Here is an 18,863-nt window from a genome sequence, read left to right on the forward strand (position 1 = left end):
TATGTGCACAAAACAGAATGACTTGAGTTAATGACTATGGCTGCTGAGTGTGAAGGAATAAAAAATATCTTGCTCATCCCACAGTGACTTCGAAGTCTGGTATGCAGCCACTTAGCTGTTGAGTTTGGATGTGTGATTAGTCAGCTGTGGACATAAATGAACAGCGAGTTACATCTTGTAGATTCACTATATTGAAGGAAGGAAGCAAAAAAAAAAAAACCCTTCTACTGTTTTGTGCGTTCAGAAAAGTTTTGTTAAAAGTTTTCTTTTTCTTTCATTACCTCCAGAAGGCTGTCGCGTCTTTCTTGGCGACCGGGGCTGTCTCTGGTAGGGGTCATTGGAGCCGTAAAGCTCGACCGTCCCCAAGTTCAGCACTACTGTCTTCTGGATGTAGTCCACCACCGCCAGACCGTTACTGTTGCCAAACACCACTCTGGGGAGGGGTGACAGAGTCGAGGAGGAAGTGGAAGAAGCAGGAGGGAGAAGGGGGGAGGTGTTCAGACAAACAAGGATGAAAAGGCAGAAAGATAAAGTGACTTTATGAGATTTGATTCGTTTTTTTTTTTTCGAGCTGTTAGTTTTCCTGCTGTGTCAAATACAAAATTGTATCCACATCCACTTTGCATATTTTGTCCTTGCAAGATGTTCTTTAGTTATTTTATATTTTAGCTTCAGATGAAACAGTATTTTATCACTATCTTTACAGAAGAGACTTCCATTTGATTCTAGTTCTGACTGAGATGTTACTGTGCGTGTACTTACAGGCCGTAGGAGGAATTGAGCGCCAGACTTGTGATCTGCTGAGGAGGCTCTCCGCTCACCCACACTAACTGGACCACCAAGTCTACCTGGTAACCTGGAGACTGCTTCAGAGGAGTACTGCGCACTCTGGACAGAGGAAGACAGAGTGGAATGGAGAGGTACAGAGACAGCAAGAAAAAAACAGAAAGGAGGGGAGACAGAAGTGAGAGAGGCAAAAACTGAAAAAAAAAAAAAAAAAAAGATTTCATAAAGAGAATGAGAAGTGGTGCAGCTGCAGTCCTGAAGCAGTTGCGTGTGTTGAGGGTCTGGCTTGAGTGGTTGCAAGGGGATGATGGGGAGGCTGAGGCTGAGAATGCTTCAGGCGCTGACTAAGTCTGTGCAAGTGTGCTTGAGGCAAAAGGCAAGAGTCTTGTGTGTATGAGTATGTGTGTGCAAGCATTCCCGGTGCTTATGAGAGTTTATGCAAGTGCTTCTGTATGTGTGTGTGTGTGTGTGTGTGTTTCATACTTGAGGCAGGGCACGTTGCCTCCGTCAGAGTTGTTGCTGCTGGTGGGGGGGTGTGAAGGTGGGCCGCTTGTCTGAGGGGAGGCACCGGGTGTTGGAAGCGCCGATGTCTGCTCCCCGCCTCCACCCCCGCCGTCTGGAGACTCTATGTCATTCAGCTCGTACTGCATTCGCACTTCTAGTAGCTGTATGAGACAACGCATAGGTGCGCATGAGAACGCAAGATGTTAGCAAATTTGTAAAAGAGGAGATCAGAAAACTCATATTACAGATACAAAACTCTTTAAAAACAAGGACGAGGATGGGAAAAGTCAAATGAGCGTATGTGACACCCGCATCAGTTTGATGATAGAGATTCGTTTGATGTGGCTGTGTGTGTGTGTGTGTGTGTGTGTGTGTGTGTGTGTGTGTAGGTAGATTGAGAGTCAAAGAGGTCCTCCAATACTGAAATATCCCCTTCCTTCTAAGTCCTCCTTCAGGCTACTTCTCTGCAACCTCCGCCTTCACACTGACACACACACATCACCTAAACTCACTCACACACACTCACACACACACACGCACACAATGCTCACAAGCTCCTCTCTTTTTGCATTCCGTCAGTCTCATTAGCCCCACCGACATGTGGGAGTGAAGAGCAATCAGTGTCCGTCTTCAGACTCTCACTCCCGCCTGTCTCTTTCCTCCTCTACCTTCATTTCTGCAAGGTTACAGAGAGGTGTTTGACCTTGTGCAAAGGGAAGGTTGTTCTTCTAATTACAGCCCACTACCACTGCGTATCTACTCCTGATCCACATCCCAGTCACACTCTGACAGCGTAGGAAAAAGTGTCTAAAAATTTCTCTGACACATCCATCAGCACTGGCAGTCACCCACAGAAAAACTGCGAGGCTTCTGCTAACTGCTAAGTGGTTGATTTAAATCCATCTCCTTCAATAGCTGTTGCCAAAGAGCTCTTAAGCAGGGCACTGGAGCCTACAGGTTTACCTCTGGCTATAAGCTCAGCTTGTTTGGGAGAACAAAACATTTGGATATTTAGGACAAACAGTGCTGAACATGTAAAGGGCACCAGCTTGAAAAAAAAAAATTAAAATTCATTAACAGACCTGCAAGTAAAAACACATCACAGTACTGCCCACGGGAACAGCGCTTTGATTGACAAGTAATCTCTGTGAAGTCTAGAGCATCAGCAACACAAAAATGATGCCAAAATCACTGCTGGTTACCACTCTAACACTCCACTGCTCCGCCGACCAAACGGCAGAAACTAAGCATATACATGCACATCCGTCTCACTTGTAATATAGGAGCTGTGAGGCTGCACTCGCAGATTAAACACAGTTCCTCTTTATGTCATTAAACACGGACTCCCATCACACCCCCATAAGCATTTACGTTGCAGATTATAATGACGTTCTCACTTTGCTTGTTCATTGCTCCGTCTGTTGGCATGGCAACCATATACTGCCTTTGACTCGGCAGATCTTTGAGTGCGCGCGCACATGTGTGTGTTTGTGCATATGTCTCTCACCATCTTAGAGCAGCAGAGAGAGTGAGTGCTGATGGCAAATAATAACAAACAGGAAAATGTAATTCTTGATGAAGAGCTGCAGAGTTACACCCCGTGTTCTCGCCCATGCTTGTGTGTGTGTGTGTGTGTGTGTGTGTGTGTGTGTGTGTGTGTGTGTGTGTGTGTGTGTGTGTGTGTGTGTGTGTGTGTGTGTGTGTGTGTGTGTGTGTGTGTGTGTGTAACAGTCGGGGAAAATAGATGTGTTTTCAGTAATTGTCTGAAAAAAAAGAAAAAAAAAGATGTTACCCACCTGCACCACCTCAGTAGTTACTTCCAGCTTGCTGAAGCGGTAGATGATAACATTGGCTGACACCCCGGCCACACACAGCATCCGGCTTTCAGGGCACCAGGCCATAATCTGAATAGCAAAGGGGTCTTCATCTGACACATCCGTGCTGCCCTTGTCTTCCTTGGACCGGTTTCTGTCAAACACCTTGGCTGTTTTGAGCTTATAGAGCACCTGGAGCATTACTAGAGGAAAAAAGGTGTCAGAAAATATCAGTTGCAATCCAGGGTCATCAGACATGGATATAAAATGTGGCTCTGAACAGTATGAAATCAGAGGCTATGTGGTGCTTTGAACTGGAAATAATGAATTGTTATTACAAGACAAAACATTACAAGTTGTTCTAGAGATTTCCTGTCCTTTATCTACCATTGTTATTTCAAATTTTAATTGGAGCTCAAAATGTCCTCTGCTGTCTGCTGTTTGTCTGAAAATTCCAGACAATAATTAATTAAAAGTAGTAAAGAATAAATAAAGCTTAGCCGCTGAGAGGACTCACTTGCAGAAGCATCCCAGAACTTCACGGTTCCATCAGCATGCCTGCGTATTGAAGGGGGAAAAAAGAAAAACAAGAGAGAAAGACCATGAGATGAGTTTAAATTTGCTACCTGCTGTCTCACAATTTCACAGATAAAAGTTAAAAAAATGCAGTTTTGTAAGTAACATCTCTAGAATATCGATTTTACTCACAAAAACATTTTTGAATTACTCTGCTGTTCTACGGCACTTGCAACAAAAATCTGATGTCCATGTAGAAAATCAAAACAAATTAAATATATTTAAACCAAAACATTTTGTTTAGTCTCCATTTTCTCCTTTAGAATAACTAAGTATACTATATGGCCAAAAGTATACGGACATCCTTGTCCACATACTTTTGATCTGGGGCTGTTTTTAATGTTTAAGGCCCCTTAGTCCCAACTCTGGGAAATTGTAATCCTGCATCATACAGTGATATTTTGGACAATAGCGTGCTTCCAACTTCATGGCAGCAATTTAGGGAAAATCCTTTCCTGTTTCAACATGACAATGCCTCCTGCGCACACAAGTGGCGTCCATAAAGAAACGCTTTCCCAGGTTTGGTGCAGAAGAATTCGACTGGCCGGCACAAAGCCATGACCTCAACCCAATCCGACACCTGAGCCAGGCCTTGTCGCACGGCATCAGTGCCAGACCTCGCTAAAGCTCTTGTGACTGAATGGGAGCAAATCTCTGCAGAACAGGTTCCAATATCGTGCGGAGAGCCTTCCCAGAAAAGCAGAGGCTGTTACGGCAACACATTAGCGCCCACGGATTTGGCATGACGTGTTTGCCAATCACGTGAATCAAGTGAAATGTTCATATGTCAACACAATTTTGGCCATTTAGTGTAAATTCACTTGGTTATCCACATATTGATAACTGCCCTAAAAATGAACTGAACACATGTGTAATGAGTGTGTAGAGGATTACACTCATCAGCAGGCGATAGACCCGACAGCTTCTCCATTTTTATAATGTCACAGAAAAGAACACTGTCAGAAAATAACACGTATTTTGGTTGTCATTTTCTTTTTTTTCTTCACTCCTTATTGTTTTTGTTGCCAATTCAGCTGAGTGGATTGGGAGGGAAATATTTTGCAGGCTGTTGCACTCTTAGAGAGACGGAGAGAGAGAGAGAAACCTGGACAGAATAGTAATACATCATGAGAGAGGGAGGAAGGAGAGGAGCGAGAGCCTCCTACTGCCAGACCCATACCTCAATGTCACTTCTTCAGCGTGTGTGTTGCGTTAAAAACGCCCCTTTTCCTCTTGTTGACAGCTTAGTGTGGCCATAATAAACATCAAAATGGAACAAAGTGCACATGATTGGAGAGTATAAAGCCCTACAGTAAATGTTTTAACACAGGCTCCTCTGCTGCGTTGACCTGACAGTGCAGGAGAGGTGAAAGTAATTGAGTTGCGGCGAGACGATAATGATAATGCTAATGAAATCAGTATTGTCTTACCCAGTGATGATGATCTCTGGGTAGCTTTGTGTGCCTTGACCCCAGTTTCCACCACTAATAGGCCATTCCTGGATAGACAGCAGACACACACACACACATTGCATTAGAGAGAATGAGAGAGTACAGGAAGGAGTAAAGCTTTGTCAATAAGTAGCGTGTCAATAGAAACATTGATTTTAGGGAAAAGATGGCGCGATAAAACTGTGAATGTGTGAGCGTGCATGGGAAAAAAGCAGGCAGGAAATCCTCTCTGTACATCTTGCAATTATACAGTAGATTATACACCTCGATGAGTGTGTGTGTTGCCATCTGAAAGTGTGTTTGTGTGTGTGTGTGTGTGTGTGTGTGTGTGTGTTTGTGTGTTGGTGGGGGGGTTTTGGTTTTGAACACATTGAGACATACAAAGGTCACCAGGATGACTCATGGTGATCTTTATGTGAGAAAGCCCTCCTGCAGCTCAGCCAGGCCTTCGCTTAACAAAAAAAAGGAAAAGCAGCAGCCAGGCAGCCAGTTTGGGTCAGTACATGCTGACATTTCCGACAGAAAGCCAGAACAAGGTGACAGAGAAAAGAACATAGACATACATAATGGCTGAAAGAGCAGGGGGTCTGTCTTAGATGATACAGGGATAAGAGAGGAGAATGAGAGGAGAGAGGAGGTGTGCAGAAGGAGTGGTGGATCGTTAGGTAATATGACACTATTATATACTCCATTTGGCTTCATGGAAACATTGAGAAATATACTTTAGTACCACTAATACAAATTAATGTACTATGTGGAGTGACGTATTAAAGCGTCCTTTATCGTGTGAGCTTGTTGTTCTTGGTGTACGGCAGGATGGTTCGAGGGTGTAGTGTGCAACATTGAAATATTCTCATTTAGGATTTTAGCTCTTTTATGGCACTGCTACATACAACATGAAAGAAAATTTCAATGTTGGGTGTAATTGAAGGTGTGTGTGTGTTCAAAGAGTTCTTTTGTGAGTGAAGTAGTTGTAATTTGTTGCTTAAATAAGTACACTCCATGATGACACAGAGCAGTTAGCGATTTTTCTGTAGCAGCACAGTCTCACTTTTTTTAACAGGTCCGCAATTTCATGGCAATTTCCCATGAAGTTTCCCAGAAAGAACTACAGTGTGTAATTTGGTGCAAGGTGTAGAAACAAGACTGTGGGCTTTATTTTTCTGAAATAGAGCGCAGATGCAAACGCAAGCAAACTCTCCAAGCACGAACATAAATGGGTATGACCAGCAACTTGCGCAACCAGGCGCAGCTGGGTGCAGCGTAGATCACAGGCTGAATACATTATTAGAAGGAGGAATACAGAAGCAGGAGGTAGAGGGAGAAAGCCTGAGGTCTCTCAGAAAGAGGAGAAAACACCCCAAATATTATTATACATCGCCCCGAATACACTGTAAATGGTAGAATTCACAGGCAGCTGATGTATAATGGTGCAGCAGCTGCAGGAATATCAGCAGGGCTGGTTATAGTTACAGGCTTAATGATTTAAACTTTTAAACTTCTGCATGTTTGAAAACACTCATCTACCTGTTAGTATTTCAAAAAACGCACAAGGTCAGTTAATATAAAACCCCAGTTTCTCATTTAAAGATTTAAATATGTAATGAATATATCAGAGCTGTGCCAGCAGCATGTAAAGAGAGGCGTGAGTGTGCACTTATGCCACTGAGTTGGTTCCGAGCAGAGGGAAATACATGTGAACGCAGTGCACTGGAATTATGGAGGGTGTCTCCGCTCCTGAATGAGCTATCAGTGCCTTCATTTTTATAATTTATTATCATGCACCTTTAGCCTTCACTGTCCAGCAGCAGCTCTGCGCCTATAACTCTGGGCCAGGTGTTATATTAACGGGTCAAGTTGGGTTTGGAATTGACTTATTAACTGCACAGCAGGTCAGTTAAACATGGGAATGTGTAAAATTTGTCTACAGGAATTATGGAGAATGATTTCTGAATGTTTCTATTTTGGCTTCCTCAGCAGTAATAAATATATAAATAAAAAAAAGGTCATCAGTAAACAATAGGATGCAGTGTTACAGCATACAGTAGAGGTTTCCTATATAGTACATGTACCTTTTTACTGTAGCCCTGTCGTTTCTGCCGCGAGCCAACAGAGTAAAGTGCAGGTATGAGGTCCACAGGGCAGTCGGCAAAGTACTCGCAGCAGGTCACAGGAGACTCGTGGATAGTCAGAGGATAGGGGTTCTCGAATATGGGGTAACTGTGAACAAGAGAGCACAGACAGAGTCGTTCTTCATTAAATTATTCTGTCTTCAGGATCAGTGCATTAGTCTCATCCAGTCCCGCATGCAAACTAGAGAATAAGATTCCCGACAATAAGTTATACCGTGATGTAAAGTAGAGGCAATAAAGATAATATATAATAAAGATAACAAGCACTAATAGGTCAACTGTGATATGTGATTTAAAAGTCAGACCCACCCATTTTGTGCAAGGTCGATCACCACTAAATCCTTTTCCAGAAGGACCACCACAGCATAAGGTTCCTGAAAATCTGCACAGAGACAAGCCATTCATCAGGCCAGACTTTAAGTAGTTCTGTAATTTCTTGAGAGAGAACTCCCCTGGAACCTGCAAACCACAGGGGAGGAATTTCCCAGACTTTATATGGCAAATGTTATTATCATATCTGTGCCCTGAAGATGTGAGGGCAGGAATGCTTAACGCTTTAAATTTATTAATCTATGTGATTTATAACTGTGGGGGATATTGCTCTGGTTAAATATTTGTATGAATCTTATTCAGGAGTAGAATTTCATATGCCACCTTACGATGAGTCTCCCTGTAATAGATTTTAAACTCTTGTAATGAATGTAACGGCATCATCTACAGCGGCACAGCGGTGGAGCCAGGACAGATTTCACCATGCTGCTCAGTAAACTACATCATGTCTCCTGTCCTACTCCGGCATTATAAAAGCGTTAAGACTCACTCGCTTGTCTTGGAGGCGAATACTAATATATCGAATACTAATATATCCAGCTAACCAGAACATTTTTTAGTGAATGCATGCAAAGATTGCTCCACTTTCATAGATTCACACTGATCACATGCCCAGAGGAAAGTTGGCCAGAACTGTTTTCTGCTGACAGCCACTTAACTGGAGCAGCTGGGGGGTTAAACACATGGCTAAAGGGCACCTTGACAAAACTGATGGGAAAGGAAGGAAATACAAGATTGCCTTTCTAACCTCAAATCACCTGCTGCCCTCAAGCTTTGTCTGGGTCCACTGCAGTAATAAAGCACAGGACTTTGCATTATGTATAGACAGTTGCTACTGTTCCCCTTTTTTCTTTTGGATATTTGATCTGGAAATAGCCTCACACACCCTACCGTTCAGGAATATGTACTATTTGAGGTGTGTGGGTGTAAAATGGTGTTGGGAGAACAATCTGTTGTTCAGTGTGGCAGGTCCCAGACTGTCAGAGTACACCAAGGTTAAAACACTTTGACAACTGTTGTCGCCACACATCTCACTCTCTTGCTCCTTTCACCTCCTCGGCGCTGGCCTTACAAGTGATCCACATTCTGCTGTGAATCGTTATGCAACTTCACATCACTGTCGCCATGTCTGTCACTTTCAGGATTTGGGAGCAGGGAATAGCGACTATAATTATGGCCCCCTTCACTGCTAATTTAGCTAAAGAGCCAAAGAAATCACAAATCAGCTACTCAAAGGGTTTTTTTTTCTATGATAAAGAGAAAGAAGGATGCTTAGGAGGGCAGGGGGGTGAATCAAAGTGTAAAGCTGATGGCTGGAAAACCAAAACAATGGGCTAAAAGACAGAAAAATTGCAATTTAAGTAATTAATTGATAATAGCAGCTTTAAGCTTTAAAAATATATAATAAAAGTAACTAACCTTTATTTCCAACAAGGTGGGAAAACAAGTGTTTTGTCTGAAAGCTAAGCTAAATTTAGTTTAAAAACACTTCAGTTTTAATAAGTCTTTGTCCGAGTATTGTACATCTCTACTACTTCTTCTGCCTGTACTAGCATGTGCTTTAATCAGATACTTTGTCTTTATGCCATTTGTTGTCACAATGGTGTGCACATTGCATCATCTTCAGCCACATCATCATGGATTACCAACCTCCTCTACACTGACACTAACACTGGTTTAAGCGTGTGCACACACACGCACACTTTCAGCCAGACATGTATTGTGTAATCCAAAGACCCAGTAATGTCCATTATCCAGATGAAATCAGCTGGTGGTGACATCAGGTTGCCAGTGATATAATGAAGTCACCATTGTTACATAACTCACTAATCCTTCCTGTAGCTGTATATGCACCAGATAACCCTGCACCACAGTTTACATACTGGATTACATACACACAGGGTCCCATACCATTCATCTCCACTCTGGATTGTTTTAGCTGTTGACGCGTCAATACAGGAAATAAGACAATAATTTAATTTAGATGGAAGGTGACTGTGTACAAAAAGATGAAATGAAAATGTAATATTCTGTGTGTTGGATAATGAAACTGAAATAGGATCCTTCCCCTTGGGAAATTTCATATTTATTACAGAAACACACAAACACAAGGGCAAGCAATCCAACATAATTAAAAAACAGAAAGGTGTGTGTGTGTGCATAAGTGTAATGCATTGCCAGAAAGGAGGATATGATGACAATCCCCATACAGACATGCACACACCAAACACACACTTACCATTAGGGTATGGTGTCTCACAGAGTGTGAGGAAATCTACTATAGGATAGTCCATCTCCAGCACAGCGGTACTCTTCCCATGCATTACCGTCAGACAAGGCCGCCGGCCCACCGTGTCGTAGGACAGACCACCAGACAGGATTATGAAGGGCTCCCTGGAACACACACACACACACACACACACACACACACACACACACACACACACACACACACACACACACACACAAAAGCATAGGCATAAAAATTGACTGTTTTTTTTATATAGAGGGCTATTTAAGAAGATACATTAAACAGCAGGTAACCATCATGACATTATGGATTTGCCATTTGCCACCAATTACCAGAAAGAATGAGTTAATCTAACTACATATAAACTTGAAAAAAGAATACTTATTATTGCAGAAGATTTTTTTCTGTAGTGACTGTGAAGTGCACTCTGAGGTGTCCCGACACACAAAAATAATAACAGGGCTGAAGCTGAAGAAGCAGGTTAAGAGGAGTGGCGTTGCCTTCCTTCTGTACCAAAACACCTCCAAGTATATTATCGCTTACATAGGAAATAACAACCTAATGGCTAAGGCTAAAGAAAGCCTGTTGCTAAGAAATTGGTTGGTTCTGCTGGATTGACATAAGACTGAGTTGTGGGCAGTCCTTGTCTAAGGTACATGCACATTTGTAACTCACATTGCCGCTGCGACAGCTTTAAAACCCTGTAAATACCTTTGTTGTGTCTTTTGCAACAAGTGTGTATAATTAAGCACGATCTCACCCAAGCATATGTGCATATGTGTAAGTTTGTAAGTGTATGTCATTGTGTGTATATGAGAGAGAGAGAGGGAGAGAGTGAGGGACCCTACCCATTTCTAGTGGTTTTGTACTCCACTTTGAGAATGGGTTTACAAGGCTCTGGCTTCTTCCCGTCCTTGGGCTGTTTTCCTAAAATAGCACAGACAGAAGTTACTTCAGTTTGCCAGTTCACTCCCATTTCACCTCCTCTCTTTTCTTGTTTTTCCTGTCATCTCAACCCCCTCCCCCCCTTAAGCTGCACTTAAAACACAGCTCAAAAAGAGAAGCGAGACAATAATAAAGGCCTATACATCAGAGAGGAGAAAGAGAAATGCAGGGGCAGGGACATGCAAAGAAGGTGTGACGCTCATGGATGATTTACAGAATCCATCTATTTAAACTTGACGGGAGGTCCATGTGAGGAAAATTTGCCCATCCATCTTACGTGTGCCTACCTACGCATATTTTTGTATCAGAATGCGCAATAAGTGGCTTAATATATCTGAACTATTACCGAAGCAGGCCAAACAGAGCAGGCAGGTTATAGAAGGCAGGTCTGTATAATAAAGACTTACTTTTAATAACTACATCTAAATAACAGATATCTAAAAAGACAATTAAAGGAAGACTTATAAGCCTTACTTAAACCTGTCAAAGGAATTTGCATAATTGCTCATTAAATACCAAACTAATTATGCATGCAGCAGTGGGAGCAACAACTAATTAAAAAGCCTGTGTGGTGAAATCCTTTCCGCAGTCCCCTACACATAAAACCAGCTTGAGAAACTGGTTAGAAGTTGTTGTTTTTTTTGTTTTTTTTCCTTTGTTCCTCTCTCTGACTTTCTTACTCTCTTTGTCCATTTGTCGCTCTCACACACTCTGTCTATTTCTTCCAGGTCCCTTCATCTGGGGGAACAGTCAATGTGCTCTGTGGGATGAGTAGTTGTGTGTGGGGTGGGGCGCAGAGGAGTATGGATTAAAATACATCTTCAAAAGAGCAGACTTGCTGCTTTCTGCAGGAAATAAACAGAGCACCAGCACTAATGTATGTGCGTGCAGACACAAAGTAAAGCAAACAGAGGCAGGGCATAATTGAACTGACAATAATCCTCTGACTGAAATGAGAAAACGATGAGGGAGGCGTGAGGAGGAAGACTTTTGAGGGAGGGCTACAAAGAAAAGTGGTTCATGTTACTGACAGAGGTAGCTGAACGCACTGGTAACGTGTATTGTAAAACTTGTATTGTGTCATAAGTGGTATATAAGAAATCAGACTTTTTGGACTTGATATGAAAATGGATGCACCTATCAATCATTTTATTTGGACCAGTGGTTTCCAACTTTTTTTCTTCACACCCCTCAATACAAAGCAATGTCCAATAGCAACCCCTCATCACAAGTTGCAATTTTCTTGTCTCAGACTGTTTCACTTGAACACGTTTTAGATGTTTATGGAGGATAACCCCCCCCACACACACACACACAACCCCCCCCCCCCCCCCCCAAAAAAAAAAGAAAAAAAAAAAGAAACAACAGAAAAGCAGGAAATGAATGACTTGGGGAGTGCTTTCAGACACAGCCCCTGTGTATGTATATGTGTGTTTGTGTGTGTGTGTGTGTGTGTGTGTTTGTGTCTCCACCTCCTTACCGTGTGGGGTGATTGTCTGTATCGGCTTGCCCTGGCCTCTGACGTTCCATATGGTCAGAGTTCCATCTGAGTGACTGCAAATGAACTGCTTGCCCTCGTGATGCCAGGCAACTGAGTGGATCGCCTAGGAAACGACAGGGAGGAAGCAAGAGGGTAGGGTGGGGTGGGTTGGGGTGGGGGTCAGTGGTCCAGCAGGATCAAACATCATGTGCCACCATCTCCCATACGCTAAGAGGTTGTAGCATTGCCACAGCCATACGCTACCTAATGTTCATATGTGGGTTAAACACCAGTGACTCTGGATTATATACTCTTGAACAGATGGTGAAAGTGAGAAAAAGGCTCTGGCCCCTGACTTCCAATGTGGCATAAGTGCATATGTTAGAAGAAGCTTTTATATAAACTATTAGCTGAGTGTTAAATAAGAGGAAGGGTAAATTAGCATGGTTATAAATTCAAAATTCCTATTTCATAAAGATACCTATTCTCTCAAAGAAAACACTTTGTCTTCAAAATACAGTATAAATGGAACACAGTTGATCCGGTGCCATTTGGAGCCATGGATTTGAGATGCTAATTATGATTTAAGGCGATATAAAAGTATTTAGTTAGTCTGTGTTGAGAACTCAAAAAGAAGAGAAGAAGCAGAAAGGGGAAAATAGATTATCACAAATGAAAGTTTGAGGTTTGCAGTTCCTCAGCAATGTGCATTTAAGATGTAAGCACAAGATTAAATAAAAATAATCACAACTCTAATATCGACAGTTTTTATTGGAAAATCCACAGACGCTAACAGGGCTTTGAGTTAAGTCCTCGAAAACAAGACAAAGGCGCAGGTGAAAAAAAATGAACAACCTAATGGAGAAACTTATTCAGAGACAAGCAAACAGATAAAGAGAAAAATAAGGAAAGACAGGCAAGAGTTGGAGAGACGGTGCCCCCTCTGTCCTCTCATCTTCCGCATCATCTGAACAGTCTTGTTGCTGTTGTTAGCCCGGCTCATGATTTATCTACTGACAAGCAATCACTGAAAACACAAACACATCATGACCAAAGTATGCACCAGGAAAGGGCAACCTCGGTTATTGATGCCCTTTTCATAGCTCATAATTAAACCCAGCAAATGTTTTGACATTAAGTAAATATGACGACGTGCACCAAATTTGTGTGGAGCTCACAACCGCTTCCGAAGCAGTCTTTTACAAGGCTTGAGACATAATATTCTTTCTTTCAGAGACAATGACAATGGCTAGAATTTGGTATAGCTTATTTTGAAAAATGTTCTCCCTGTATACGCTTGTTTTGACAGTCGTTCTCATTGACTGCTTCTTTTCCATCTTGCACTGTTCAATATTATGCAATTCTGGCTAAAGCTCCATTCATTACTGACAGTTTAACTTGCCACTGGTTTTCCTTGTCACCTTGTCTCCCAAATGCTGCTCCTTGTCTCACATCTGAAATGAATGATGACCCCGCCGTCGATGCCGATGTGAACACATGGTCAGGTTAAGTCACTCTATTCCAATTGTAGTTTCTATTTATTTCGGTGTACATTATATATCAATTTTGCCTTCAGTGCTTCATTAGTCATGACTGGTTCTGTGTGTCGGGGAACCAGCGTCGGCTCGTGCTCATGCGACACCAGTGATTTGCTCACCACAACACATCTAATTTTCCCTGTCCCATGTTTATACGTCGTGGAGGGTAATGAACCCCATGTTTTGCTTGCTGGTAAGTTATGTCATCCTTTATATAAGCCAGATCTTAAACTCACAAAGATGAAACTAATAAAGTGATACTGGAGTTTGTATCCAAATAAGAACCAATCAGAGGTTTCCTGGGGTGCATGTTTTTGGATGCACATGTTTGAGAAATTTCAAAGGTTTCCTTATCCTGGTTATCTCAAATATAGAATTTCCTCCAGGTCACCGTGAGCTCGATGAGTCAGAGCTATGGTCACGTGATATCATGCTCCATAGACAAACTGACTCAAGGTATCTCATTATGCAGGTAATGACTCATTCCCTCTCACGACCTCAAAGAGTTTCCCGATTACCTATTCACAATCATTTGTTTTCTTGGAAAAATGCACAATGAGTAATGGCTTAGGCGCCTTATTTAAGCTGGTGGCAGGTGTGTGTCCTTATAGGCAAAAGCAGCAGGGACTGTGGGATGCAGGGGCCTACAAGGAAAGGTAGTTTGTCAATGATTTGTTGCCAGAAGTGATTCACCAGTCTGCAGTGGCAGGTGGTGCTGATGTAGTTCCCGCAGGCGTCATGAATGCATTGTGAACAAATTTCCGTTTCTGTAAAAATTTTTTTAGCATCCCACATTCTGGAACTGAAGTGATTTATCCCTGACTGTGTAAGCTGTACTTATAATTAGACATACTTGGGGATCTAGGTCCACCGTTGCAATTGGGAGTGTTTGATCTTGCAGGTTTGTTCCAATTCTATTTATACATAGATAGACATTTCAATAAAGAACAGAAGTTTGGATTGAAGAGGAGGGTCTAAGATGTTTTTCTCTGCGTTGACTGTAGCCTAGATGAAGAATTTGATCTATAGATCAAGAAATTGCTAAATACTAACCGTTATCACACTTTTGTGAGAATTTCCATTCAGACATGGCTTGACGGGGACAGACTGAGCACTAGAAATCTATCAGTGAATTGTTCACTGTGACAGTCCCAAGAGGGAACAATGCACTGTGCTTAATTGGAAAATAAGTAGGATAATTGAAACACATGGTACTCATCATATCAAACAATACCAATTAAAAAGACTAATTTCATGATTTATTATAGGTCAGTTTTCACAGATTGGTCTTTGGGGGATGAGAGAATTCAGTCAACATTTATTAGAATCTCACATACACACACACACACACACGGTCACGGCGAAGATGAAACGCACACAAATGGAGATTGGTGAAGGAAAACAGACGTACACTTAAACATGCATATCACAGCCCTAATTAAAATAGCTTCTGCCAGCATTGTGTCACACTGGGGCACAAAGACAGCTTAGCCCTGAAGTGCCTCACACACATCCACACACACACACACACACACACACACACACACACACACACACACACACACACACACACACGGGCTCCCACAGCAATGGTAACTCAGCTCCAGTAGACAAACATTCAACCGAAAAAGGCTTAATCTAAAAAACAAGCATTGGAGGGCAAGTATGTCAACAGTGATTTCCATAGAGAAATCCTTTTTTTGTTTTAGAACATGAAATCCATTCTGTTTCTGTTTTTATGTTACGGTTATTATATAAGCCCTGAAAGAAGCAAAGCAAATGTGAACTTCAATTGACCAGTCAAGACTTTATTATTATATATATTATATACTATATTATTCTATATTAAAAAAGATGATCCAAAATCATCAGTTATGATAGGAGCAGGAAATGTAATGTTGAGAACATCCGTATGTTTGCATGCTAACGTTAGCATTTGGTCTGAAGCATGGGTATACTGTAGTTACAGCCTCACAGAGTTGCTAGCATGATGACGGGACTTTTTTTTTTTAATTCGTTGTAGCTAGGCCAAAAAGTAAAGGTGGTAATAAATTATGATTCTACCTTTGGAGACCATTAATGCCTGTAGCAAAATTGATGGGAAGCCAATATTTTATCCTGGACCACAGTGTTAGACCAAAAGAGTGATTAACATGGTTAGAAATATGATCTCCAGCTAACAAAATAAACACCTCGATATATTTGTTTCTGCAAGGAATTATGTTTTATTAAATTAACAAATAATTTGAATGCAAGAATTGTGTGTGGGATTTTTTTTTTTTCTCTAGCAGGAGCGAGTATTATGAAGAGTAACATCAAGCCCTTCCTGATGGATAGAGCCCCACAGAGACTGACCATCATATAAAGAGTGATATTCTATCCACTAATGGATATTGCGGCAGACTTGACACCATGATCCATCAGCTATGAATAGTTAAGTTATATGTCTGTATTCTCAACAGGTCTTAGAGGCAAAGAAAATACTTCAAATGGGAGGGATTTATGGCACAAGGACATATCAAATAGAATCAACTGAGCTGTCCATCAAAAAGAATATGTTCTTGTAACGTATTGTCCAGTATGGATATCACTCATTTTGAACTAAATTCAATAAGTGCTACTGATTAGTTTAGGACAACTTGTTTTAAATCTGACTGAACCTGCATCCAGCATTCGAAATGCCATCAGGTTGTTCATTATTAAAGTTTGGTTTTAACATTTGCCGATAACACAAATTCCTCCATAGCCAAAAATCTGTTTGAATGAATTGCTTGGAAAGGAAGTTATTAATGAGCAGTGGCTGTGGGAATTACTTTGCACTTTTTTATTGTGTTAATGGTGGCCTTCAGTGATAGCTTGGAGAGTTGAGGCTTGCTCCTGGACAAATAAAAGCAAACATTTTACTCCACAGTTTTTGTGTTTTGGTGCATATTTTTACACACCATGTTGTGAGTTGCATTTGTGCTTACTTACATGTGTGTATGACATGTTTGACATGAAGGTATCCAGTTTCTGAAATTAGATCCTTTTTGGGTACAAACTGCTGAATAAATTGAGTTTGAGTTTGGTACTTTGATACAAAAAAAAAATTATCCATGATATACTTTTCAAGAAATTCATTCAAACAGATACAAAACACTAAGTGAGCAATGGCCACCAGGAGATAAACAGGAGGGAAGCAGGGACTCCGGCCATTCGTCAGAGCCAGACTCAGACCAAGGTGTTGAGTCAGACGGAGCAGAGTGGAGCAGGGTCAGGGTGACGGATGCTCTCTGGTTAGCACTCACTGGAAACCCATACTGCCGATCCACAGCTAATAATAGACAATCCACTGAAAGACACAGAGTGGAAGTCGTGCTCTCTCAGCTCTTTGAGATCTTGTACAAACACAAGTTTTATCTTCTGTGCTGTATGTCTGCGCTCCGCCAGAAAACTTTGTTGTTGTCTGGAAGCCAGGTTAAGTTCCCCCAATTTGCTGACACTTCTGCAGTCTAACAGCTGCTTTCATTTGGGTCAAAACAATTTCATTACTTCCCTTAGGTGCACTCTACTTGCTGATGTTCTGTGAGAAAGTTTGCAAAAATTGTTATGAATGCGCCAAGAACACAGGAGCCAGCAGACCATTTGAGTCTATCCTTTGAAATCATAGACTGCCTTTCACTTATTTAAACATCCAGAAACTTCCATCAAAACTAAACTACGCTTTAAGACATGCTCATTCCAAAGTCTGAATCCATCACTCCATGGTCTGCTGCCTTACTCTGCTGCTGAAAAGAAGAGGAAGAAAACCTTTCTTGTTCATTTCAGTCGACAACTTTGATACTTGGCGGCGAGCTCCTAGGCAAATAGTGTTTGAATGAAAGCACACAGCAGGGAAAAGGGTGCACAGCGGGAAGACTATAGCTCACAATGGATTTGATAGCTGTGAAAAGTTATTTCACCAAGCAGCATTGTTTGCTGAGGTTTAACAGAGATGGAGTTTGCACACATTCATGATGTCAGTGAATGACTCCAAACGATTCTGATTGTACCAACTAATCCATGCATTGCAAATAACTCATAATTATGATAAATATATGTTGAATGGCACAAATGAGCTTAGGAAAGCAAAACATCTATATCTTCACATCAAATTAGACCCATGTTTCCATAGCAACCATAATGATGTTGGACATTTCAGCCTTCACTGTCTCTGTCATCATTCCAAATAAGACTATAAAGTTCAACACAACACTTGAAATATGCTTTTACACTACTGACATTCCGTGACATACTGTATAAATATTTTGATATATATAGAGAGAGATACAGAAAAACCTTATCATCATGGGCTGATGTTGAGTTTATGGGACAAAAACTGTAAGGATTGGTAAGGAACCAGAAATCCTGGATTTTACTATGCTTAAGTGAGCAGACTATATATATATATATATATATATATATATATAAATAAACACAAACATATCATCAGTCCATCAATCAACAGAGGCCAGTATATAAGAATATAAGAGCCATTTCAGTTGTAAACAGACAAATGTAGTGCCTACATTTTGTCTATAACTCCCACCCTTTCCCCCACAAAGCCACTGGTGTGTTCATCTCCCACGGCACTCTCTCTTCAGTCCATTTAATTAGTGTTGGCTACACCACTGTCCACAGCAGTACTATTAAAAAAGTCATGGAGCAACCATAACCACATTTCACTAGTGATGCAGCACGGCAGAACACAAGAATTGTCTCCAGTGCCCTTGAAGGCTGGTCTGGGGCCAAATTAAACTTTAAAGATATCTGACTCTGAGATTTTAACCAGGGGAATAACCCCAAGACATTCTGAAAGAGATGACAGGGCGGTTGTTTGCTGCAGGCTGCTTTGCTTTGTCAGTGTAAACCATAGTGAGCGAAAGGAGAAGCAGTAGCCCACCCCATCCCTACTAAATTCCCACCCACTCAACCCCCAGTCTCTGGAGAGGTGTAACTGTAGGGGTTTGGAGAGAAGAGATGAGCTCCCTTGGGAGATTCAATACTAGAGACTGTAATGCCCCAGGAGCAGCGGGAG

General features: G+C 41.5%; 1 protein-coding gene across 2 annotated transcripts in view; it reads right to left on the reverse strand.

Moving 5' to 3' along the window:
* The window catches only part of stxbp5a (syntaxin binding protein 5a (tomosyn)), an 88,641-nt gene that overhangs the window by 14,128 nt on the left and 55,650 nt on the right, over positions 1-18,863 (reverse strand). For both annotated transcript variants that reach the window (XM_056405216.1, XM_056405217.1), the window contains 11 exons: positions 12,270-12,393; positions 10,693-10,771; positions 9,833-9,987; positions 7,573-7,645; positions 7,204-7,351; positions 5,111-5,178; positions 3,622-3,662; positions 3,087-3,307; positions 1,270-1,451; positions 763-888; positions 282-433 (listed from right to left, as the gene is read on the reverse strand). In XM_056405216.1, the coding sequence (XP_056261191.1) occupies positions 282-433; positions 763-888; positions 1,270-1,451; positions 3,087-3,307; positions 3,622-3,662; positions 5,111-5,178; positions 7,204-7,351; positions 7,573-7,645; positions 9,833-9,987; positions 10,693-10,771; positions 12,270-12,393 (1,369 nt within the window). The remainder of the gene's footprint in view (positions 1-281; positions 434-762; positions 889-1,269; positions 1,452-3,086; positions 3,308-3,621; positions 3,663-5,110; positions 5,179-7,203; positions 7,352-7,572; positions 7,646-9,832; positions 9,988-10,692; positions 10,772-12,269; positions 12,394-18,863) is intronic.

Source organism: Seriola aureovittata, chromosome 19 (assembly GCF_021018895.1).
Source record: "Seriola aureovittata isolate HTS-2021-v1 ecotype China chromosome 19, ASM2101889v1, whole genome shotgun sequence".
NCBI lineage: Eukaryota > Metazoa > Chordata > Actinopteri > Carangiformes > Carangidae > Seriola > Seriola aureovittata.